At 47.9% G+C, this 17,697-nt stretch overlaps 1 protein-coding gene across 2 annotated transcripts in view; it reads left to right on the forward strand.

The window, feature by feature from the left end:
* CFDP1 (craniofacial development protein 1) overlaps positions 1-17,697 on the forward strand; it is a 129,240-nt gene that overhangs the window by 43,901 nt on the left and 67,642 nt on the right. For both annotated transcript variants that reach the window (XM_084644801.1, XM_084644800.1), the window contains exon 5: positions 7,394-7,504. In XM_084644801.1, the coding sequence (XP_084500927.1) occupies positions 7,394-7,504 (111 nt within the window). The remainder of the gene's footprint in view (positions 1-7,393; positions 7,505-17,697) is intronic.

Below are 17,697 nucleotides of genomic sequence, written 5' to 3' on the forward strand. Positions count from 1 at the left end.
GCCAACCTGGGTGCTGATCCACCTGGGTTAACTGTGCAGTGAAAGCATACTGTACAGTAACTCTAAGGCCTTGTCTACGCACACACGATGTACCACTTTAACTATAGCACTACAGTTCGAGCGGTAAAGTTGCCTTAATGTGGGTGCAGTAGAATAAGCACATTTATACCAGTATAACTGCATCCATGTTAGAAAATGTATCCGCATAACTATGGTGGTACAAAATCTCTGTGTAGACCAGACCAGATCTGTGGAAAGCATAAAGAAATCGTTGTTAGAATACTGGTTTTAGGTTTTGAGTTTGGGGACGCAGAGTGGGGTGGTAAGGTTGCTTGTCTGCCTGCATGAGGCTCCAGGTAAAAACAGGAGGTGCTGCGTTAAGGGAAATTGTATTTGTATTGTCTGTTCACGGTGCAGTTGTGTGAGGCAATGTGGTCCGTAGTCCTGGGCTCTATTCTAAGCTCTGCACCTCACCTGTCTTATGACCGTAGGCAAGTTGCTTTCCTCTTCTTTGCCTTAATTTTCCCCACATGTAATATGGCCTCCTTGTGAAGTGCTTTAAGATCTATGAATAAAATATTATTTATAAAGCTGGATCAAAAGAACTACTAGCCAGATAGGAGGAGAATGTCCTTAAACTTTTTCAGGCCCTGTAGTCAGACCTTCACTAATGACTGGAAGACTTGTGAAGTGCTGGGTTTCACAATTTAACATCTCAAAAGCAAGGTCACTGCACTGCAAAATGTGCTTTATGTGTTTGTTTGACAAAGGTGACTTAGGTTAGTTTTCACATATTCACTCGATCTCATATGTCGTTTGTAAATGTTAGACACCCTTACTGTTATCGTTAGTACTGTACTTAGAATGTAAGGTCTTTGGGGAAGCAGCTGTCTTGTGCCCCGTGTCGGGGTTTCCAGGCACTAATAATACCTAGCTCTTATTTAGGACCTTTCATCAGTAGATCTCATACCGCTTTACAAAGGAGGTCAGTAGCATCGTCTCCAATTTAAAGGTGTGGAAACTGAGGCACAGAGTGGGGAAGTGACTGGCATAAGGTCCCCAGCCTGCCGGTGGCAGTCAGGAATAGAAGCCAGGTCTCCTGAGTCCAGTCCATTGCTGTATCTCCTAGGGAACACTGCCTTTCCTTATGCTAGTGCCATACAAACAACAATTTTCTGTATTATTATATTTTGTACAAGCCCAAGGAGATTCATTGCAACACTCGGCTACTGTATTAAATCTCTATGGAGAAATGAGGAGAGGCAGCAGATTTGTGTGTGCAAATTACAGGGTACCTGAGTGAGTGAGACACATCTGTACTTATTTTAATGTTGACAATATATTTATTTTCATGTTTATTCCTGGGTAAGAAAGTGTGAATAGGATCCTGGTAAACAGCCAGGCACATAGTTACTTACCAAGTATTTAGTAGCAAAAGGTCTTGTAATTTTCTTTAGTAATGACTGTGATTTCTTCCAGATGGAGTAGCAGCTCCCAGTTCTGTCACTGTAGAGCAGGGAGTGCCTAGGTTAGCACATGGTGAGCTATTGTCTCTTGAAAACCTGGCCTCCATTATTACTTTCGCCTGGCCAGGGATCTGAGGACGGATGAAATGTACATGCTCTGAGCTGGTGCCCATTAAAGCCTTTTAATATTCTTTCGTTTGTCAGTTACATTGGAATGATGCAAAGTCACTGCTGGCATCGGCCCAGCCATAAATTGCTGCTGAGTTGCTTTTGTGTCATTTTATGAGGCAGTATAGCTCTCTTGTGATGGACTTATCTTCGAAGATAATTATCTTAATTTTAATTCGTTTTCTGATGCTTGTCTCCGTCCCCAGCTGTGTGGCGCTGGCAAAACAGGCTGTGCACCGCATCTGTATCTTGGTGCTGCGATGGCTAATGATTTTTTAAAAATAAATTCAGAGAAGCTGTTGACAGGCCAAAGGGAATGGTAAATTATTGCAGACAAAGTGCTTTGTTGTACATCCAGCCACCTCTGCTGTTGCTCTAAGCCGAGGTGTGAAGCAAGCCTGTCTCCTCCCACTGAAGTGCAGAGGGCCTCCTTGGTACTGATCCTGCCTTCGTGTTGAGGGACCTAGCCGTGGCTTTGCCAGATTCAGCACTAGGTGGGGATGAACTGTGGAAGCTCAGCTAATGTGACTGTGCTCACTGGGCATCTCTGCTGTATGGTCTTTGTCACATTGTACATGAGCAAATCTAGTCAGGTATTTTCTTGGGAATCTTAAACTTCATAATGTTCTTTGGCCAGTTTCTTTCCTAATAATCTGGGGCAATGGTGTCTTGTGGTGTGATCAGAGCAGAGGGAGCCAGGACTCCTGGGTGCTGTTCCTGGCTCTGTGACCTTGGGCACGTACTGTGCACTGCAGTTCGCTCAGCAGCGAAGTGGGCATCAGACTTACCAAGAGCACAGTGGGGTTGTGAGGTTAAATGCTGGAGCACTGCCTGAGGCAAAGAGCTCCAGAAATGCAGAATATTATGAGCTGTTTCCCAATTGTGTGTCTTTGAAGGCAGCACCAGTAGGAGAGGATCTATGCAAAACCACCGTACGCTCCCATGCAATCACTGCTATTATTAGGTACACTAACCTAGGACTTGGGAGACCTGGGTTCACTTCCCTCTTCTGTTGCTGGGTGACCTTGGGAAAGTCACTTAGTCTCTCTGTGTCTCCATTCCTCATCTGTATAATGGGGTAATAGGGTTGCCCTGCCTCACGGGTGCAGATGAGGATAAATCCAGTAAAGATTGTGAGGTGCTCAGATACCAGAGTAATGGGGGCCAATCAGGATCAGCGTCTCATTATGCTAGATGTACAAATAAATTGTCAGGGATGCTGTCCCTGCTCCAAAGAGCTTATGGGCCGTTATTCTTGATCGGAGCATACAGAGTTAATAGTGGCATGCTCCCAGTTCCAATTTTCCTCCTGTAACCCTTGCTTTATTCCCAGACTGCTGCTCCCTCTTTGCTGTCTCTCCCAGGCCAAGGCTATCAAGTGCCAAAAATTTGCTGGAGTTGAACAGCTAGTTTGGATCCCCAGCAGAAAGCTCTCCGGGGCAGGCTGGAGAACAGGGGGCCTAGAGCCATAGAATTCCGTTCCATGTCTGTTGAACTCCTGTATCCCTTGGGTTGCTTTGATGTTTCTCATGGCTGTTTGTCACTGTCTTTATGCCTTGGAGGCAAGCTTCAGGACTGGGTGAAAGCACGTGCGGGGGTGATAACAGCCAGGAGAGCATCTCCATGAGCTGTCACCTTTGTGCAAAATGCACAAGAACCGATTTTGCTGCACAGCAGTGAGGGGAATTGAGCCGCTTCCTCAAGCTGGTGCATTTTAAAATAGACACTGCAATGGTTTTAATCTAAGCCCGGCATTCACCGCTGATAGGGCTCCTTGGGGAGTTCCAGCTAATTGCTGCATAAAGGCAATGAGTTTATTCTGTCTGATGAAATTAATGAAAAGTACAATAACCATTGGTATATAAATACGGCACGACGTGAGCATTAGCTCTGAGGGCTGTGCATGGGTAGCGCGCTCTGGATGTTCTAAATTGTAACGCTGCTGTAACAAGGATTTTTGTTTCTTCCTGAATTAATTTTTCCCCTTTCAATCTGATCTGCAAACACTTGTAAATATTCCTTGCTTTGAAACGGCTTCAGTCCACATGACTGCTGCCCATTGGAAATGCAGGTGGCAAAGCTAAATGAAGCTAATTTCTCCTTTCTGCACTGAATGAACAAGGCTGGGGCAAGAATCAATTAGCACAGATGTTAATTTACTTTTCAACATTCCTTTCCCTCCGTATTTGGGCTGCAGGGAGGAAGATGAAGGTCTTTTTCCTTCATCCCCTCACCTTATCACTTCCTGCTGGCCTTAAGGTGCTGTTTTTCTGAATGTTGACTCTTTATAAACAGCACTGTGGGAATTCCTCATCTGTTCCCTTGTCAATGTCTCTAAGTCAACAAGTCTGAAGCATTTTTCTCACTGCCAGCCTTGGAAACTTATCCAAGGATCTGAGAGTTAGGCTGGGTTTTCTTCTTGCACATCAACTGTAATAAACGAGTCTGTAGGCAAGATTCTGATCTCAGTGACCCCTGTGTAACCTCATTGCATTCCTTTGATGTGCTCTGGTGTAACTGATTGGAACATAGGTTAAAGGGGAGACTACAACGGGTCATACTGAAAGGGGAACTGTCAGGCTGGAGGGAGTTTATTAGTGGAGTTCTTCAGGGATCAGTCTTATTTAACATTTTCATAAATGACCTTGGCATGAAAAGTGGGACTAAAAGTGCTAATAAGGTTTGGGATTATGCAAAGTTGAAGGCTTGCCAATATGGAGGAGGATCAGAATATCATCCGAGAAGATCTGGAGGACCTTGAAAACTGGAATAATAGATATGAGATGAAATTTAATAGTGCAAGGGAATGCACTTAGGGACTAACAACAAGAATTTTTGTTATAAGCTGGGAACATATCAGTTGGAAGTGACAGAGAGAGAGAAAGATCTGGGTGTATGAGTTGATCACAGGATGACTATGAGACATCAGTGTGATGCGCAGTCCTAGGATGCATCAGGCGAGGTATTTCCAGTAGAGACAGGGAAGTGCTGATATTATACAAGGCACTGGTGAGACCTCACTTGGAATACTGTGTGCAGTTCTGGGCTCCCGTGTTTAAGAAAGGTGAACTCAAATCGGAACATGTGCAAAGAAGGGCTACTAGGATGATCCGAGGAAAAGAAAACCTACCTTATTAGAGGAGACTCAAAAAGCTTGGCTGATTTAGCCTAACCAAACAATGGCTGAAGGGAGATGTGATTGCTCTCTATAAATACATCAGAGGCATAAACACCAGAGAGAGAGAGAGGAGTTATTTAAGTTAAGGGCCAATATGGGCACAAGAACAAATATCTATAACGTGGAAATGGCCATTAACAGTTTTAGGCTTGAAATTAGATGAAAGTATCAAACCATCATAGGAGTGAGGTTCCAGAACAGCCTCCCAAGGGGAGCAGTGGGGACAAAAAACCTAGCTTGTTTTAAGACTGATAAGTTTATGGAGGGGATGGCATGATGAGATGGGCCGCATGGCATTGTAAGCAGTCTGCAACTGCTAGTAGCAAATATCCCCAGCAGCCAGAGATGGGACATTGGGTGGGAAGGGCTCTGAGTTACTACAGAAAATTATTTCCCGGGTGTCTAGCTGATGGTTCTTGTTGACATGCTCAGGATCTAACTGATCGCCATATTTGGGGTTGGGAAGGAATTTTCCCCCAGATCAGATTGGCAGGGACCCTGGGGGGTTTTCACCTTCCTCTGCAGCGTGGGGCAGGGTCACTTGCTGATTTGAACTAGAGTGGATTCTCTGTAACTTGCAGTTTTTAAATCAAGGTTTGAGGATGTCAGTAACTCAGCTGGAGGTTATGGATCTATTACAGGAGTAGGTGGGTGAGGTTCTGTGGCCTGCGATTCACAGGTCAGGCTAGATGATCACAATAACCTTCAGGTCTGAGTCTATAGTCAGCAATTGTTTCATGTCCCATGTAGGGACCTGTAAAGGAGCCGGACTCACCCAGCAGCATCTCCTGCTGGTCATCCAGGACTTAGCTCTTTCCAACGTGGAGCGCCGTCTGCAGGCCGGTGATCCGCACAGCTCTGGCCCCCGTGTCCCTCACAGACCCCAGTGCCCCTTTCTCTGGGGTTCTGCCCCCTGGCCGTAACCCCACACTCTGCCTCTGGGTCTCCCCTTCCTGGGGAACCCCCAACCCACTATCCCCACCTTGCCTCAGTCTGGGCTACTGCCAGTCATCATCAAGCCCCCGCTCTCTGGGGCAGACTGCCGTATAAAGGCCACTCATCGTAGGCAAGGGGGTTCGGACCTGTTGCCTTCCTCTGCCTCCCAGTACCTCTATGGGCCTTGGACCAAGCCCTACAGCCTGGGGAGTTGCCAGCCTGGAGCGCCCCCTCTCAGCCTGCTCCTTCCCCAGCACAGCACCACCCTCAGTACCTTGTCAGGCAGGCAGCCAGGCCCTGCTCTCTCCCAGCCTGGAAAGAGACTCCTGGGGCCTCTGGCTCCCAGCCTTTTCATACAGGCCAGCTGGGGCCTGACTGGGACGTGGCCCAGCTGTGGCTGCTTCCCCAGTCAGCCATCCCCAGCCACTGCCCTCTCCAGGGCTGCTTTTAACCCCTTCTATTTTAGGAGTGGGTTAGCCACACCGCTACAGGACCTAATAGGCTCCAGCTTGCTCTTCGTAGCTGCGTTGGCTCAGCAGGGTTCTGAGGAATAAAAGGTTAGCAGCAGTGGGTCTGGATTTTCCCAGGGAGCAGGTCTTAGGAATCACAGGAAGAGATTTTTACACAGTCACTTTTGGAGAAGAACCAGCATTTGTGTTGACCTAAAAATGAGTCTGCTCAGCTGGCAGATCCAGCAAACGGAATGAATGGAGGTGAGATTTGGTGGTGGGTGGCGCTGAGGCTGTACAAAGGGAGCAGTGATTGGCTGCATGGAGGCACACCACTTCCTTTAGGGTGTTTTCAGGCTGTGGAGGCTGAACTGCAAGTAGGTTGTGAGAGGCTTTAAGTTTTGTTTAAGGGAGTGAGGCTTTTAGTTTGACAAACCAGGACAATCTCATTAGGAATAGCTGAGTGCCTGAAACACACATCGCTAGGGGCAGGCAGCAAAAACGAGGAGGCTAAAGTAGCTGGATATTTTGAATGATTCATTATAAAGTGGTTTTCTGGATATTTTCTTTCTAATATTTGTATTCTCCATAGCAGATGCAATACTGACTTATTAAAAAAAAAGTTCAATGTTTTGTATCCCCTAGGCGTGAAACAAAAATAGCAGCTAGAAAATTGTCACAAATTTCTGCTTTCAGCATTAAGTCGGAGCATGGTCTCTATAGACATGTTCCCTGCTCCAGCATCAGTCACGGGGGTAGTCGCCAGCCCAGTCCATTGTTGGGAGAAGTGTGGGTGGGAGAGATGCTATTACAGAAGACCAGAAAATGAGGCAATCAAGCACCCAATTAAAAACCAGACTTGCCTCCAGTGATCCATTTGAGGTATTCAGTAGTTTCCGGTGAGATGGGCCTGTTTGAATGAATAAACATTTCTGTTAATTTTTAAAGCCCTGTTAGCTCTAATTCGCTATCATTTCATTGTGACATGAACACAGATGGTTTGCAACTGGAATGGGATCTCAACAAGACATGCTGATTCCACCTGCAGTGGTTAATAGAAGAGGAATTAATACAATGCATGTGGTCTAGGATCGCCTTTGATACCGATATTTCTTGTGCTCCCTTGCTGCATCTCTGATTCCCATTCTATGTGAGTCTCTGCTTTGACACGTGGCTTTGTCTCTCCTGTGCCACAGAGTGACTAAAGAAGTAGATGCTGCCTCAAAAGAAGCCAAATCCTTTCTGAAGCAGCAAGAGAAGGAGAAAGTGCAGCCAGCGGCTCCTGCTTCCCTTCCGACAGTCTCTGGGTGAGTGCATGTGTTTTACATCTAGGGGGTGCCTGAGTTTGTGGGGAGGAGGGAGCCCCACTTAGTGAGTAAGGCCCAACCCTATGCTGTTAAAGTCAAAGGAAGCTTTGTATCAACTTCAGTGGGAGCAGGACTGAGTGCTGGAGGCCTGATTCTGAGAGGCGCTGAGTATGCACAACTCCCAGGACTCAGTAGTTCTCAGGATCAGGCTCTAATTCTGTTGTTACACCATCTTGTCCCAACAGTGATATTTCTATTACTGATCTTTTTGTTCTGGACCCCTCACCTGGCTGAGCTAGAATGTTACTCTGAGCGTTGATTCTGCTCAAGCGGCGAACTCTGGGATGAGCCCAGCTCTCATTAAAGGTCTGAAGGAACTGTCAGATACACTCCATGGATCTGTGACGCATGTCCTTATGAATGACTTGAAAAACTCAGGACAACCTTCTTCCCTAGCTAGGGCACAAAAGAAATGCGTCCATGTTCTATTGGGGATTTTTTTCTAGACCTAAGCCATCTCTTAGCAAAAGTGGATGGGAACCTGGGAGGCAGTGACCATGAGATGGATGAGTTCAGGATCCTGACACAAGGAAGAAAGGAGAGCAGTAGAATACGGACCCTGGACTTCAGAAAAACAGGCTTTGATTCCCTCAGGGAACTGATGGGCAGGATCCCCTGGGAGAATAACATGGGCGGGAAAGGATTCCAGGAGAGCTGGCTGTATTTTAAAGAATCCTTATTGAGGTTACAGGAACGAACCATCCCAATGTGTAGAAAGAATAGTAAATATGGCAGGCGACCAGCTTGGCTTAACAGTGAAATCCTTGCTGATCTTAAAGACAAAAAAGAAGCTTACAAGAAGTGGAAGATTGGACAAATGACTAGGGATGAGTATAAAAATATTGCTCGGGCATACAGGAGTGAAATCATGAAGGCCAAATCACACTTGGAGTTGCAGCTAGTAAGAGATGTTATGAGTAACAAGAAGGGTTTCTTCAGGTATGTTAGCAACAAGAAGAAAGTCAAGGAAAGTGTGGGCCCCTTACTGAATGAGGGAGGCAACCTCGTGACAGAGGATGTGGAAAAAGCTTATGTACTCAGTGCTTTTTTTGCATCTGTCTTCATGAACAAGGTCAGCTCCCAGACCACTGCACTGGGCAGCACAACATGGGGAGGAGGTGACCAGCCCTCTGTGGAGAAAGAAGTGGTTCGGGACTATTTAGAAAAGCTGGACGAGCACAAGTCCATGGGGCCGGATGCGCTGCATCCGAGGGTGCTAAAGGAGTTGGTGGATGTGATGGCAGAGCCATTGACCATTATGTTTGAAAATTCATGGTGATCGGAGGAGGTCCCAGATGACTGGAAAAAGGCTAATGTAGGGCCCATCTTTCAAAAAGGGAAGGAGGAGGATCCTGGGAACTACAGGCCAGTCAGCCTCACCTCAGTCCCTGAAAAAATCATGGAGCAGGTCCTCAAGGAATCAATTCTGAAGCACTTAAAGGAGAGGAAAGTGATCAGGAACAGTCAGCATGGATTCACCAAGGGCAAGTCATGCCTGACTAATCTAATTGCCTTCTATGACAAGATAACTGGCTCTGTGGATGTGGGAAAAGCAGTGGATGTGTTATTCCTTGACTTTAGCAAAGCTTTTGACACAGTCTCCCATAGTATTCTTGCCAGCAAGTTAAAGAAGTATGGGCTGGATGAATGGACTATAATGGATAGAAAGTTGGCTAGATTGTCGGGCTCAATGGGTAGTGATCAATGGCTCCATGTCTAGTTGGCAGCCAGTATCAAGCGGAGTGTCCCAAGGGTCATTCCTGGGGCTGGTTTTGTTCAATATCTTCACTAATGATCTGGAGGATGGTGTGGACTGCACCCACAGCAAGACACTAAACTGGGAGGAGGAGTAGATACACTGGAGGGTAGGGATAGGATACAGAGGAAATTAGAGGATTGGGCCAAAAGAAATATGATGAGGTTCAACAAAGGCAAGTGCAGAGTCTTGCACTTAGGACGGAAGAATCCCATGCACTGCTACGGACTAGAGACCAAATGGCTAGGCAGCAGTTCTGCAGGAAAGGACCTAGGGGTTACAGTGGACGAGAAGTTGGATATGAGTCAACAGTGTGCCCTTGTTGCCAAGAAGGCTAATGGCATTTTGGGCTGTAAAAGTAGAGGCATTACCAGCAGATTGAGGGAGGTGATCATTCCCCTCTATTCGACATTGGTGAGGCCTCATCTGGAGTACTGTGTCCAGTTTTGGGCCCCACACTACAAGAAGGATGTGGAAAAATTGGAGAGAGTCCAGTGGAGGGCAACAAAAATGATTAGGGGACTTATGAGAAGAGGCTGAGGGAACTGGGATTGTTTAGTCTGCAGAAGAGAAGAATGAGGGGGGATTTGATAGCTGCTTTCAACTACCTGAAAGGGGGTTCCAAAGAGGATGGCTCTAGACTGTTCTCAGTGGTAGCTGATGACAGAACAAGGAGTAATGGTCTCAAGTTGCAGTGGGGGAGGTTTAGATTGGATATTAGGAAAAACTTTTTCACTAGGAGGGTGGTGAAGCACTGGAATGCGTTACATAGGGAGGTGGTGGAACCTTCCTTTGAGGTTTTTAAGGTCAGGCTTGACAAAGCCCTGGCTGGGATGATTTAGTTGGGGATTGGTCCTGCTTTGAGCAGGGGGTTGGACTAGATGACCTTCTGAGGTCCCTTCCAACCCTGATATTCTATGATTCTATGATTCTTTGTGTTTGAAGAGACCTAAAATGAGTTTGATTGGAATGTGGGTAGAATGAAAACCACTACATTGTTATTTCTATCAGCTTAAAGCAGGTTTAAAAGGACAGTTTCTTGGTGTGAGTTAATTCCAATATTAACTAGTAGAGCTTGAGTTCTTCAGCATCTGCAGCTGGATCATCACTCTGAAATTATCCATCTGAATATTGTCTTGCCCATTAGCTAATTTGGGGAAATGTAAACATAGACCACTATGAGGACTTGTAATGCTCCTTGGATGAGTCTGGTCCTTAGAGAAATGAATGTGTATATAAGGTTAGTATTGTCACTTGTGACAGAATCATGGAATAGCATGCTTGTGATGTAGGGCAGTCTTCACGACAAAGTTAACTCGGGTTAAGGGTTGCCTCTAACTCGAATCCTGTCCATACACATGCACCCGTCACTGGAATGTGGGTGCTTTGAACTCGAGTTGGCTGCCTGTCAGGAGATACAGGGCTCAAGTGAGCACAACTTGTCAGCTGTTAACATAAGCAGTGTGCAGTGTGGGTACAGATTAGCACCTCCTGCACTGCCTCCCCACAGTTCCCTCTGAGTGCCAAGAAAGGACAGACAAGTTCTCTCACAATACACTTTGCAATAATGTGTAGTGTGACTCAGTTTACTGGAGTTCAAAGAATCATGGGATGTGCCCCCAGAAGTTTTAGCACCCCACCCAAATATATTGAGTGAGTAATGAGGGCACTCCTTTAAAACTTCCTGCTTCTCGAGTGAATGAAATGGGGCCAGTTGCCCATCACTAGACCCCCGCCCAGTTGAGCGAAAAGACCAGAAACAGCCTGCTGAAAACGTAAGCCGAGGTTGACGAGTTGGGTGGCATGCCAGCAAGGGGAGGCATGTCATGCATGGTCTGGCATTGTAGAGTAAAATTTAGCTGCAGACCAGCAGTTTGTGGCACAGCCTAATGACTTGACACAGCCAAAAGCACTTCTGACATCCCCTTTGCTGGCGTGTATGCCCCCAAACACTCTAAACCCTACAGCATACTGTCATGATGGCAAATACGTAATTTTATGGGGCTTTGTTTAGTTCAGTGTTTGGAACGAGCTCAAGTCGGAAAAAATCAAAGGACACTAGACTGTTGCAAAGGCGGTCTATGCAAGCCTCTTACAGGTCCAGTGTGGACTGCTCTAATATCCTAATATCCTGCTGCCCTAAGCAGGCTTCCTGGTAGACTTTTGCTGTACGTGATTTTCTTTGTACATGTCACTGGGGATAATCCATCCTGGTGCGTTTGCTCCGACCATCCATTGGGACTCTTTCCTTTAAGCACAAAGGTAAACATGCTTCAGAGAATTCTGCTCCCAGTTTGGAAACCAGCCAATATACTTTCAGGTAAGAAAATAACTAACCGGCCTGATTTGTGTCTTTAAGCCAGAATAAGGCACCTTTACATTAAGAAAATGCACTCAGTGCCCAGACAGAGTCTGGGCAGTGACTCCATGTTTCTGAAGTGAGGATCTCCAGACTGCTCTGACATGACAGCTCTATGTGTGAGAGAAGGAGCCGTCTGGTTGAAGATGATAACACGGCCCTTTGTCTGGTCTGTTTAGCACACTGTGAGCTCTTTGGGGCAGGGACTGGCTGCCACCTGTGTATTACATCACCAGCACAGTGGGGCCCTGATATTGACTCGTGTCTCTAGAAGCTACTGAAATACAGATCCTCAGTAATTAAAGTTGTGCTGTGATGGAGCCTTCAGAGTAACTGTAATTGTAAGAGTAACTGATCAATGAGCCCAAAGAGGAGCATGTGTCGGTTGTGAAATGACCTGCTCTTTGACTGGATTGTACCTTTAGACCCCTGAAATGTAAGATACAGTTCTAATAATGAAGAGTGGATTCTCTGTAGGCTTTTCCTCCCTCAGCCTGCAAGCAGTTTGTTTTGATTCTGCATGCAGCCAGCCTGCCCCATATTTATTTATTTTCCTTTATCTAAACAGCTTGAAGTAATCCAGGAAAGCAATGGTAGCAAAATCAAACATCCTGTTCTCATCTCCACGTTAGCAAGCCCTGGTAACTAACTGGTCCTGGGGAAGGGACACTTGGGGCTGAAAGTGTATTTCTGGCACGCTTGACATCCACGCCAGATGTGCTATAAAAAGCAATGGTTTACTGTGGGTGGGGAGGGAGCAGTTCTGGAGAGGAGCAAACTAAACACTTGGCTTTAATTAAAGCCAGGAATAAAAGGCAACCAACCCTGTTCCCTCAGCAGGGTTTGTTGACAAGGTGAGTCCTTGGGAGCCCTGCTCTTTGGTTCCCATAGATCTGGTGCTTCCCAGCCTCTTCCTTATTGCAGTCCTGATGCATTAGAGTTGTCCCACAATGATGCCCTGGCTTCTGAACTACGATTACAGACAACTGTATGGATGCCCCCGGTGATGTTCGTTAGCGGTTAGCTGGCAAGGTTTCAGACTACCACTTTACACCACTTACCTGGTTGCAGTACCATGGCAGTGCTAGTTTGTTAGGATTTACGGTCACTGCCACAAGTGTCAGCTAGCATTAAGAAGGCCTTCCAGACCTTCCATGTATTTGCCATCACTAAAATTGGGCAAGGGCTCTCAGCCATAAAGTGCCATGCCAAAAAGCCACATTGTTTTTCCTGCAGTATTTCTTACAGCTGTGCATCTGAGCTCACACTGGGAAGCCATTACAGTCTGTCTAGTCAATAACATGCATGTTTAGCCTGTCCCTAGTAGTCTTTGGTGACACAGTAGAGCCTTCGTGGTCTACAGCATGAGTACTCCATGCTCTTAAAAAAGCCCTTCAGTATGCAAGATGAGGACATAAAATGAAGGAGGAACCTCCACACAGGCTGCTGGAATCACACTGCATGTGAATAGCATTGACTTCAAACCAAGGGAGTTCAGCGAAAGACTGGAAAAGATCATCCCCTAATATCTGTGCCCCGACACTTTCTTGTATCTTCCTCCTCACCTCCATATAGGCAGGTGTGATCTTTCCTGACTCCCCTGCCTTCCACTGGGTCATGTGGCCGCATCCCAGCAGAAGCGCTTCCGGGCCTTGTTTCCTCCTCAGCCTTAAAGGTAGTGGGAGGAGCAGTTTTGAGACTCTTTCTGGGAGGATGTGACTGGGCTGCATCCCAACCCCCATAAATCTCAGCTAAACTTGCTCCCTAAGCGGGGCTGTTCCTAAGGTTTCTTTCCAGGACTCCTCTGCCTAGAGATGCCTCCAGCCTGCTTTAGATCCTGGTTGGAGCTAATTGGACCCAACCCTCCTCATCGCTCAGAGATAATTCCTCTGGTCTTAATGGAGCATTTTAGCATCTGAGCCTGGGGTGCCTCAGTAGAAGAGTCCCAGGATTTTGGTGTCTGCCAGTCTGCTGCAGAGGACGTGCAGCAGTTTGAGCACTGGAGGGGTGACAGGATTGTCCATTTTCGGAGTGGATGTTGGCTAAGGCAGGCCAATGCTACTACACCGTTAAAACTGGAGCAGCAAAGAATGCTGTCCCTCATGGCTACCACATGCTACGGTGTGCCTGGAACACTTTGCTGATTTCACAGCAGCTTCATCTACCGGTGAGGAGTGAAAAAACGGTCTGCCTGTAACCATCACAGTGGCACAAAGGACACAGAGCTCATGCTTGCTTGGACTTGATTTTCTTTTTAATAGTGCGCTGTGTAATTGCACCGCTGAGTCCTCACTAACATTTTCAAGAACCTTGCCTGTGCCCCGACCATGCTCTAGGGGGCAGTATACACACAGCTAGGCTGAGAAATCCTGGCTCCTTGCACCGGTGCCAGCTGTCTGGAGGCAAATAGTCCAGGACATATATTTTTCTTCTCATAATGAGGTGAGGCTGCCAGGGTGCGACTTGTGCCCCACAGCTAGTTTTTACATATTTCTTATTAATTCCACTTGGGTCTGGAAGATTCACTATTTTCAGTGTGGCATTGGCTTTTCCAATGGAGCGAGCTCTATACAGGTCTCTGGTCTGTTTTTATTATCGTCATTGTTATTTCTTTGCATCTCCCTGGGCACTTTCTAATTATTCCTTGTTAGTTTCTGCTGACTATTAATTTCTTGACTGACTCCTCTTTGATCCATCAGGGCTATTGTTTTTTTTAATGTTACACTTTTGTTTGTTTATTACATTGAGATTAATTGCCACGGAAGGAGCAGCGTTTAAAGGCTGGGGAAGAATGGATGTCATCAGCTTTTCTAAACAAGGGTGTAGCTGTCTTATAATCCTGTTTAGGGCATTCCAAGCAGCTTGACCCCTTGAGCATCCTCCTGTTGAAGTCACTGGGAGCTGAGTCTGCTAGCACTGCACAGGATTGGGCCCTAGCTGAGACTCTACTAACTGGACCAGGTTATTGTTCAGGATCTCCTCCTCCCACCCCCCAGTTCCTACTGTGGGATTGTCATTAAGCATTTTCTCAGGACTGCGGGAAAACTGGGGGAGGGGAGTCTCTGAGTTTGGAGAGCTCTCTTGCTTCCCTTCTTTTGTGTTTGATACATTGGGCTCAAAGCAAAGAATGCAGCAAACATCTTCCTCCAAGAGGGAGCTCACAGATCCTCATTCTTCTCTCCCTTGCCCACGTGCAGAATGGGTAAAACTCCACCCACTTGGATGGAGTGATGCCTGAGTCACAGCAGGGTGAGATGAGAATCAGGCCCCCTGGTGCTCTGCCCTGCTGCCGCTTTCGCAAGTGTGTGTGGTGAGGGTTAACTTTGCTTTGGAGGCTTCTTGGCTTAGCAGAGCCCAGGTTGCTCTGTGCCTCGTATTTCTTTGCCTTGATCTGGCTGAGCACATTCCCCAGGTCGAACTAACTGGGATCAGCTGTTTCTTTTCCTAGTCTTGTCTAAGCTCAGCAGAATGGAATCTCAGCTATTTGAGGACTTAAACTCTCTAAAGCATCTGTCTTATAAAATACAAACAACCCGCTCCAAACTGGGTCCTTTGATAGTTCTCTGATGAAAGTTGGGGGGCAGTTTTCCCTCCAGGCAGCAGGGGTTCTGAGAAGCCTGCTCTCCTCTACTTTCATCTCCTGTGTCACGTGCATTTCTCTCTCTCTGAGATCGGTTATGGAAACCAACTGCTAATGGAGCTGGCTGTATTCTTATTCTGGACCATTTGCAAACATGCAGAGGGAGCCCCCTGTATCTTCTCATGCTGGGCGTTGTATTGGAACGGGAAGTGAGGGAAAGCATTGCCTAATGGCTAAAGCACAGGACTGGCAGCTGGGTGCTAATAGTTCCTTTGTTTCAAACTGACATGGCTTAGGGCAGGGGCGGTCAAACTTTTTGGCCGGAGGACCACGTTGGGATTGCGAAACGGTATGGAGGGCTGGTAGGGAAGGTTGTGCCTCTGCAAATGCCTGACCCCCCCCGTCCCCTGACTGCCCTGACCCCTATCCACACCCCCGCCCCCTGACAGGCCCCCTGCCCCATCCAACCCCCCACCCCACTCCTTGTCCCCTGACTGCCACCTCCCAGGACCCCCGTCCCTAACTGTCCCCCCAGGACCCCACCCCCTATCCACACACCCCTGCTCCCTCTCTCCTGACCGCCCCCGCCCCGAACCTCTGCCCCATCCAACTGCCCCCTGACTACCCCCCAGGACTTCCTGCCCCTTATCCAACCTCCCCCTGCCCGCTTACCATGCCGCTCAGAGCAGCAGGACAGGCTTATTGGAAATCCTGGGAGGTGGGCAGACACAAGCTGCGCTGCCTGCATGGCTGCGGGGGAGGAGGGACAGCAGGGGAGAGGCTGGGGGCTAACCTCCCCAGCCGGGAGCTCAGGGGCCAGGCAGGACGGTCCTGCGGGCTGTAGTTTGCCCACCTCTGGCTTAGGGTCTCTCCACCAAGGTTGGGATGCAGTCTGTTCTACTTTTGTAGTGCCTCTTTCCTTATGGACATGATGCATATTTCCTTCACAGGAAGACAATGTTTTACATTCTGCTTTCCTCCAGTTAACATCTGGGAGCCTTTCAGGCAACAGGAAGCCACATCAATCGTGTCCTCCCTCTCAGAATATAAACTGGGATAAGAAAGGGAGAAGCTGCACCATAGTGTGATAAAGGGACATCCCTGACTGCAGCATATCTAGCATTCCACCAAATGGCCTTTGTCTTGAATTCCTTCTCTTCCCCGTTCGGCTGTAGATAGCCTGGCATAGAGAGCACTGGCTAGGTGACACTGTCAAGTCGGCTTGTTCTCTACACGATTGTTTTGCATCCAAGGTTTTACTCTCTCCTGCTGGCTACAAGTTTAGAAAATGGAACTGATCGGGTTGGCTCGGGTGGCATTTTGAATGAAGTCGGCTTCTTGGATTGAGTTGTGAAACTTGTTGGCTACAAGTGCTGACTTCTTCCTTCTGGGATGAACATGTTTGAAATGTGGTTGCAGATCTTGGGGGGGAACCTGGTTAGGGCTTTAGAAGGGACAGCAGTTAATGCCTAAGAACTATAACCACTTAACTTGGCAGCAGTCTGTGCAACTGTTCTTCTCCGTTTCAGAAAAAGCCTAAGAATGAGCTAGTGAGTGAGTTTGTATCTGCCTTTAACCATGGGGATTTCCTCTTCTCGTTTGCAGCCGTGAGGATCATTAGAATGGCTGGGTCTCACTTGAGCTCTCCTTGGCCTGGCTTTAGGATGAAACAGGATGTTGCCAGTCCAGAGCTTCCGTGAAATACTCCAGCGTTTTCACTCCCTCCCCCACACCCCTACCTCCAGAAGCATTGCACTAAGTTTTCTCAGCTTTCTCAGAACCTTCATGTTCTAGAACATGGCTGGGCAAACTTTTTGGACTGAGGGCCACATCTGGGTGGGGAAATTTTATGCAGGGCAGAGGGTTGGGGTGCAGGAGGGGTGCAAGGTGCAGGCAGGTGGCTTAGGGTAGGAAGTTGGGGGGCAGGAGGGGTTTAGGCACCAGCCCAGCGCTGCTTACCTAAAGAGTCTCTGGGGTGGCAGCGGTGCGCACCGGGGCCAGGGCAGGACCAAGACCCTGCGTGGCCCCTGTTGGAGGGTGGGGCACAGGGCTCTACGCGCTGCCCTTGCCATGCCTCCAGGTACCTCCCCCAAAGCTCCCATTGGCTGCGGTTCCCCATTCCTGGCCAATGGGAGCTGCAGGGGGAAGTGCCTGGAGCCCTCTTCCCCCCCCCCCCCACCGTGGCCCCGGAAACGTGGTGCCAGCCGCTTCTGAGAGTGGTGCAGGGCCTGCGGCACCATGGGGGGCAATCTTGCGGGCCGGATCCAAAGCCCTGAGGGGCCAGATCCAGTCTGTGGGCCGTAGTTTGCCCACCCCGTTCTAGAATTATACGAGAGTCAGGGTGTTAGAGATAAGCCACCTGGAACATGTCCAGCGCCCTGTGCTGATCGGCTCTGCCAAACCACAGGGGGATTTATTTCCCATCCGGCTGAGTGAGC

The sequence above is a fragment of the Lepidochelys olivacea genome (genome assembly GCF_965140295.1).
Source record: "Lepidochelys olivacea isolate rLepOli2 genome assembly, chromosome: 12".
NCBI classification, from domain to species: Eukaryota; Metazoa; Chordata; order Testudines; family Cheloniidae; genus Lepidochelys; species Lepidochelys olivacea.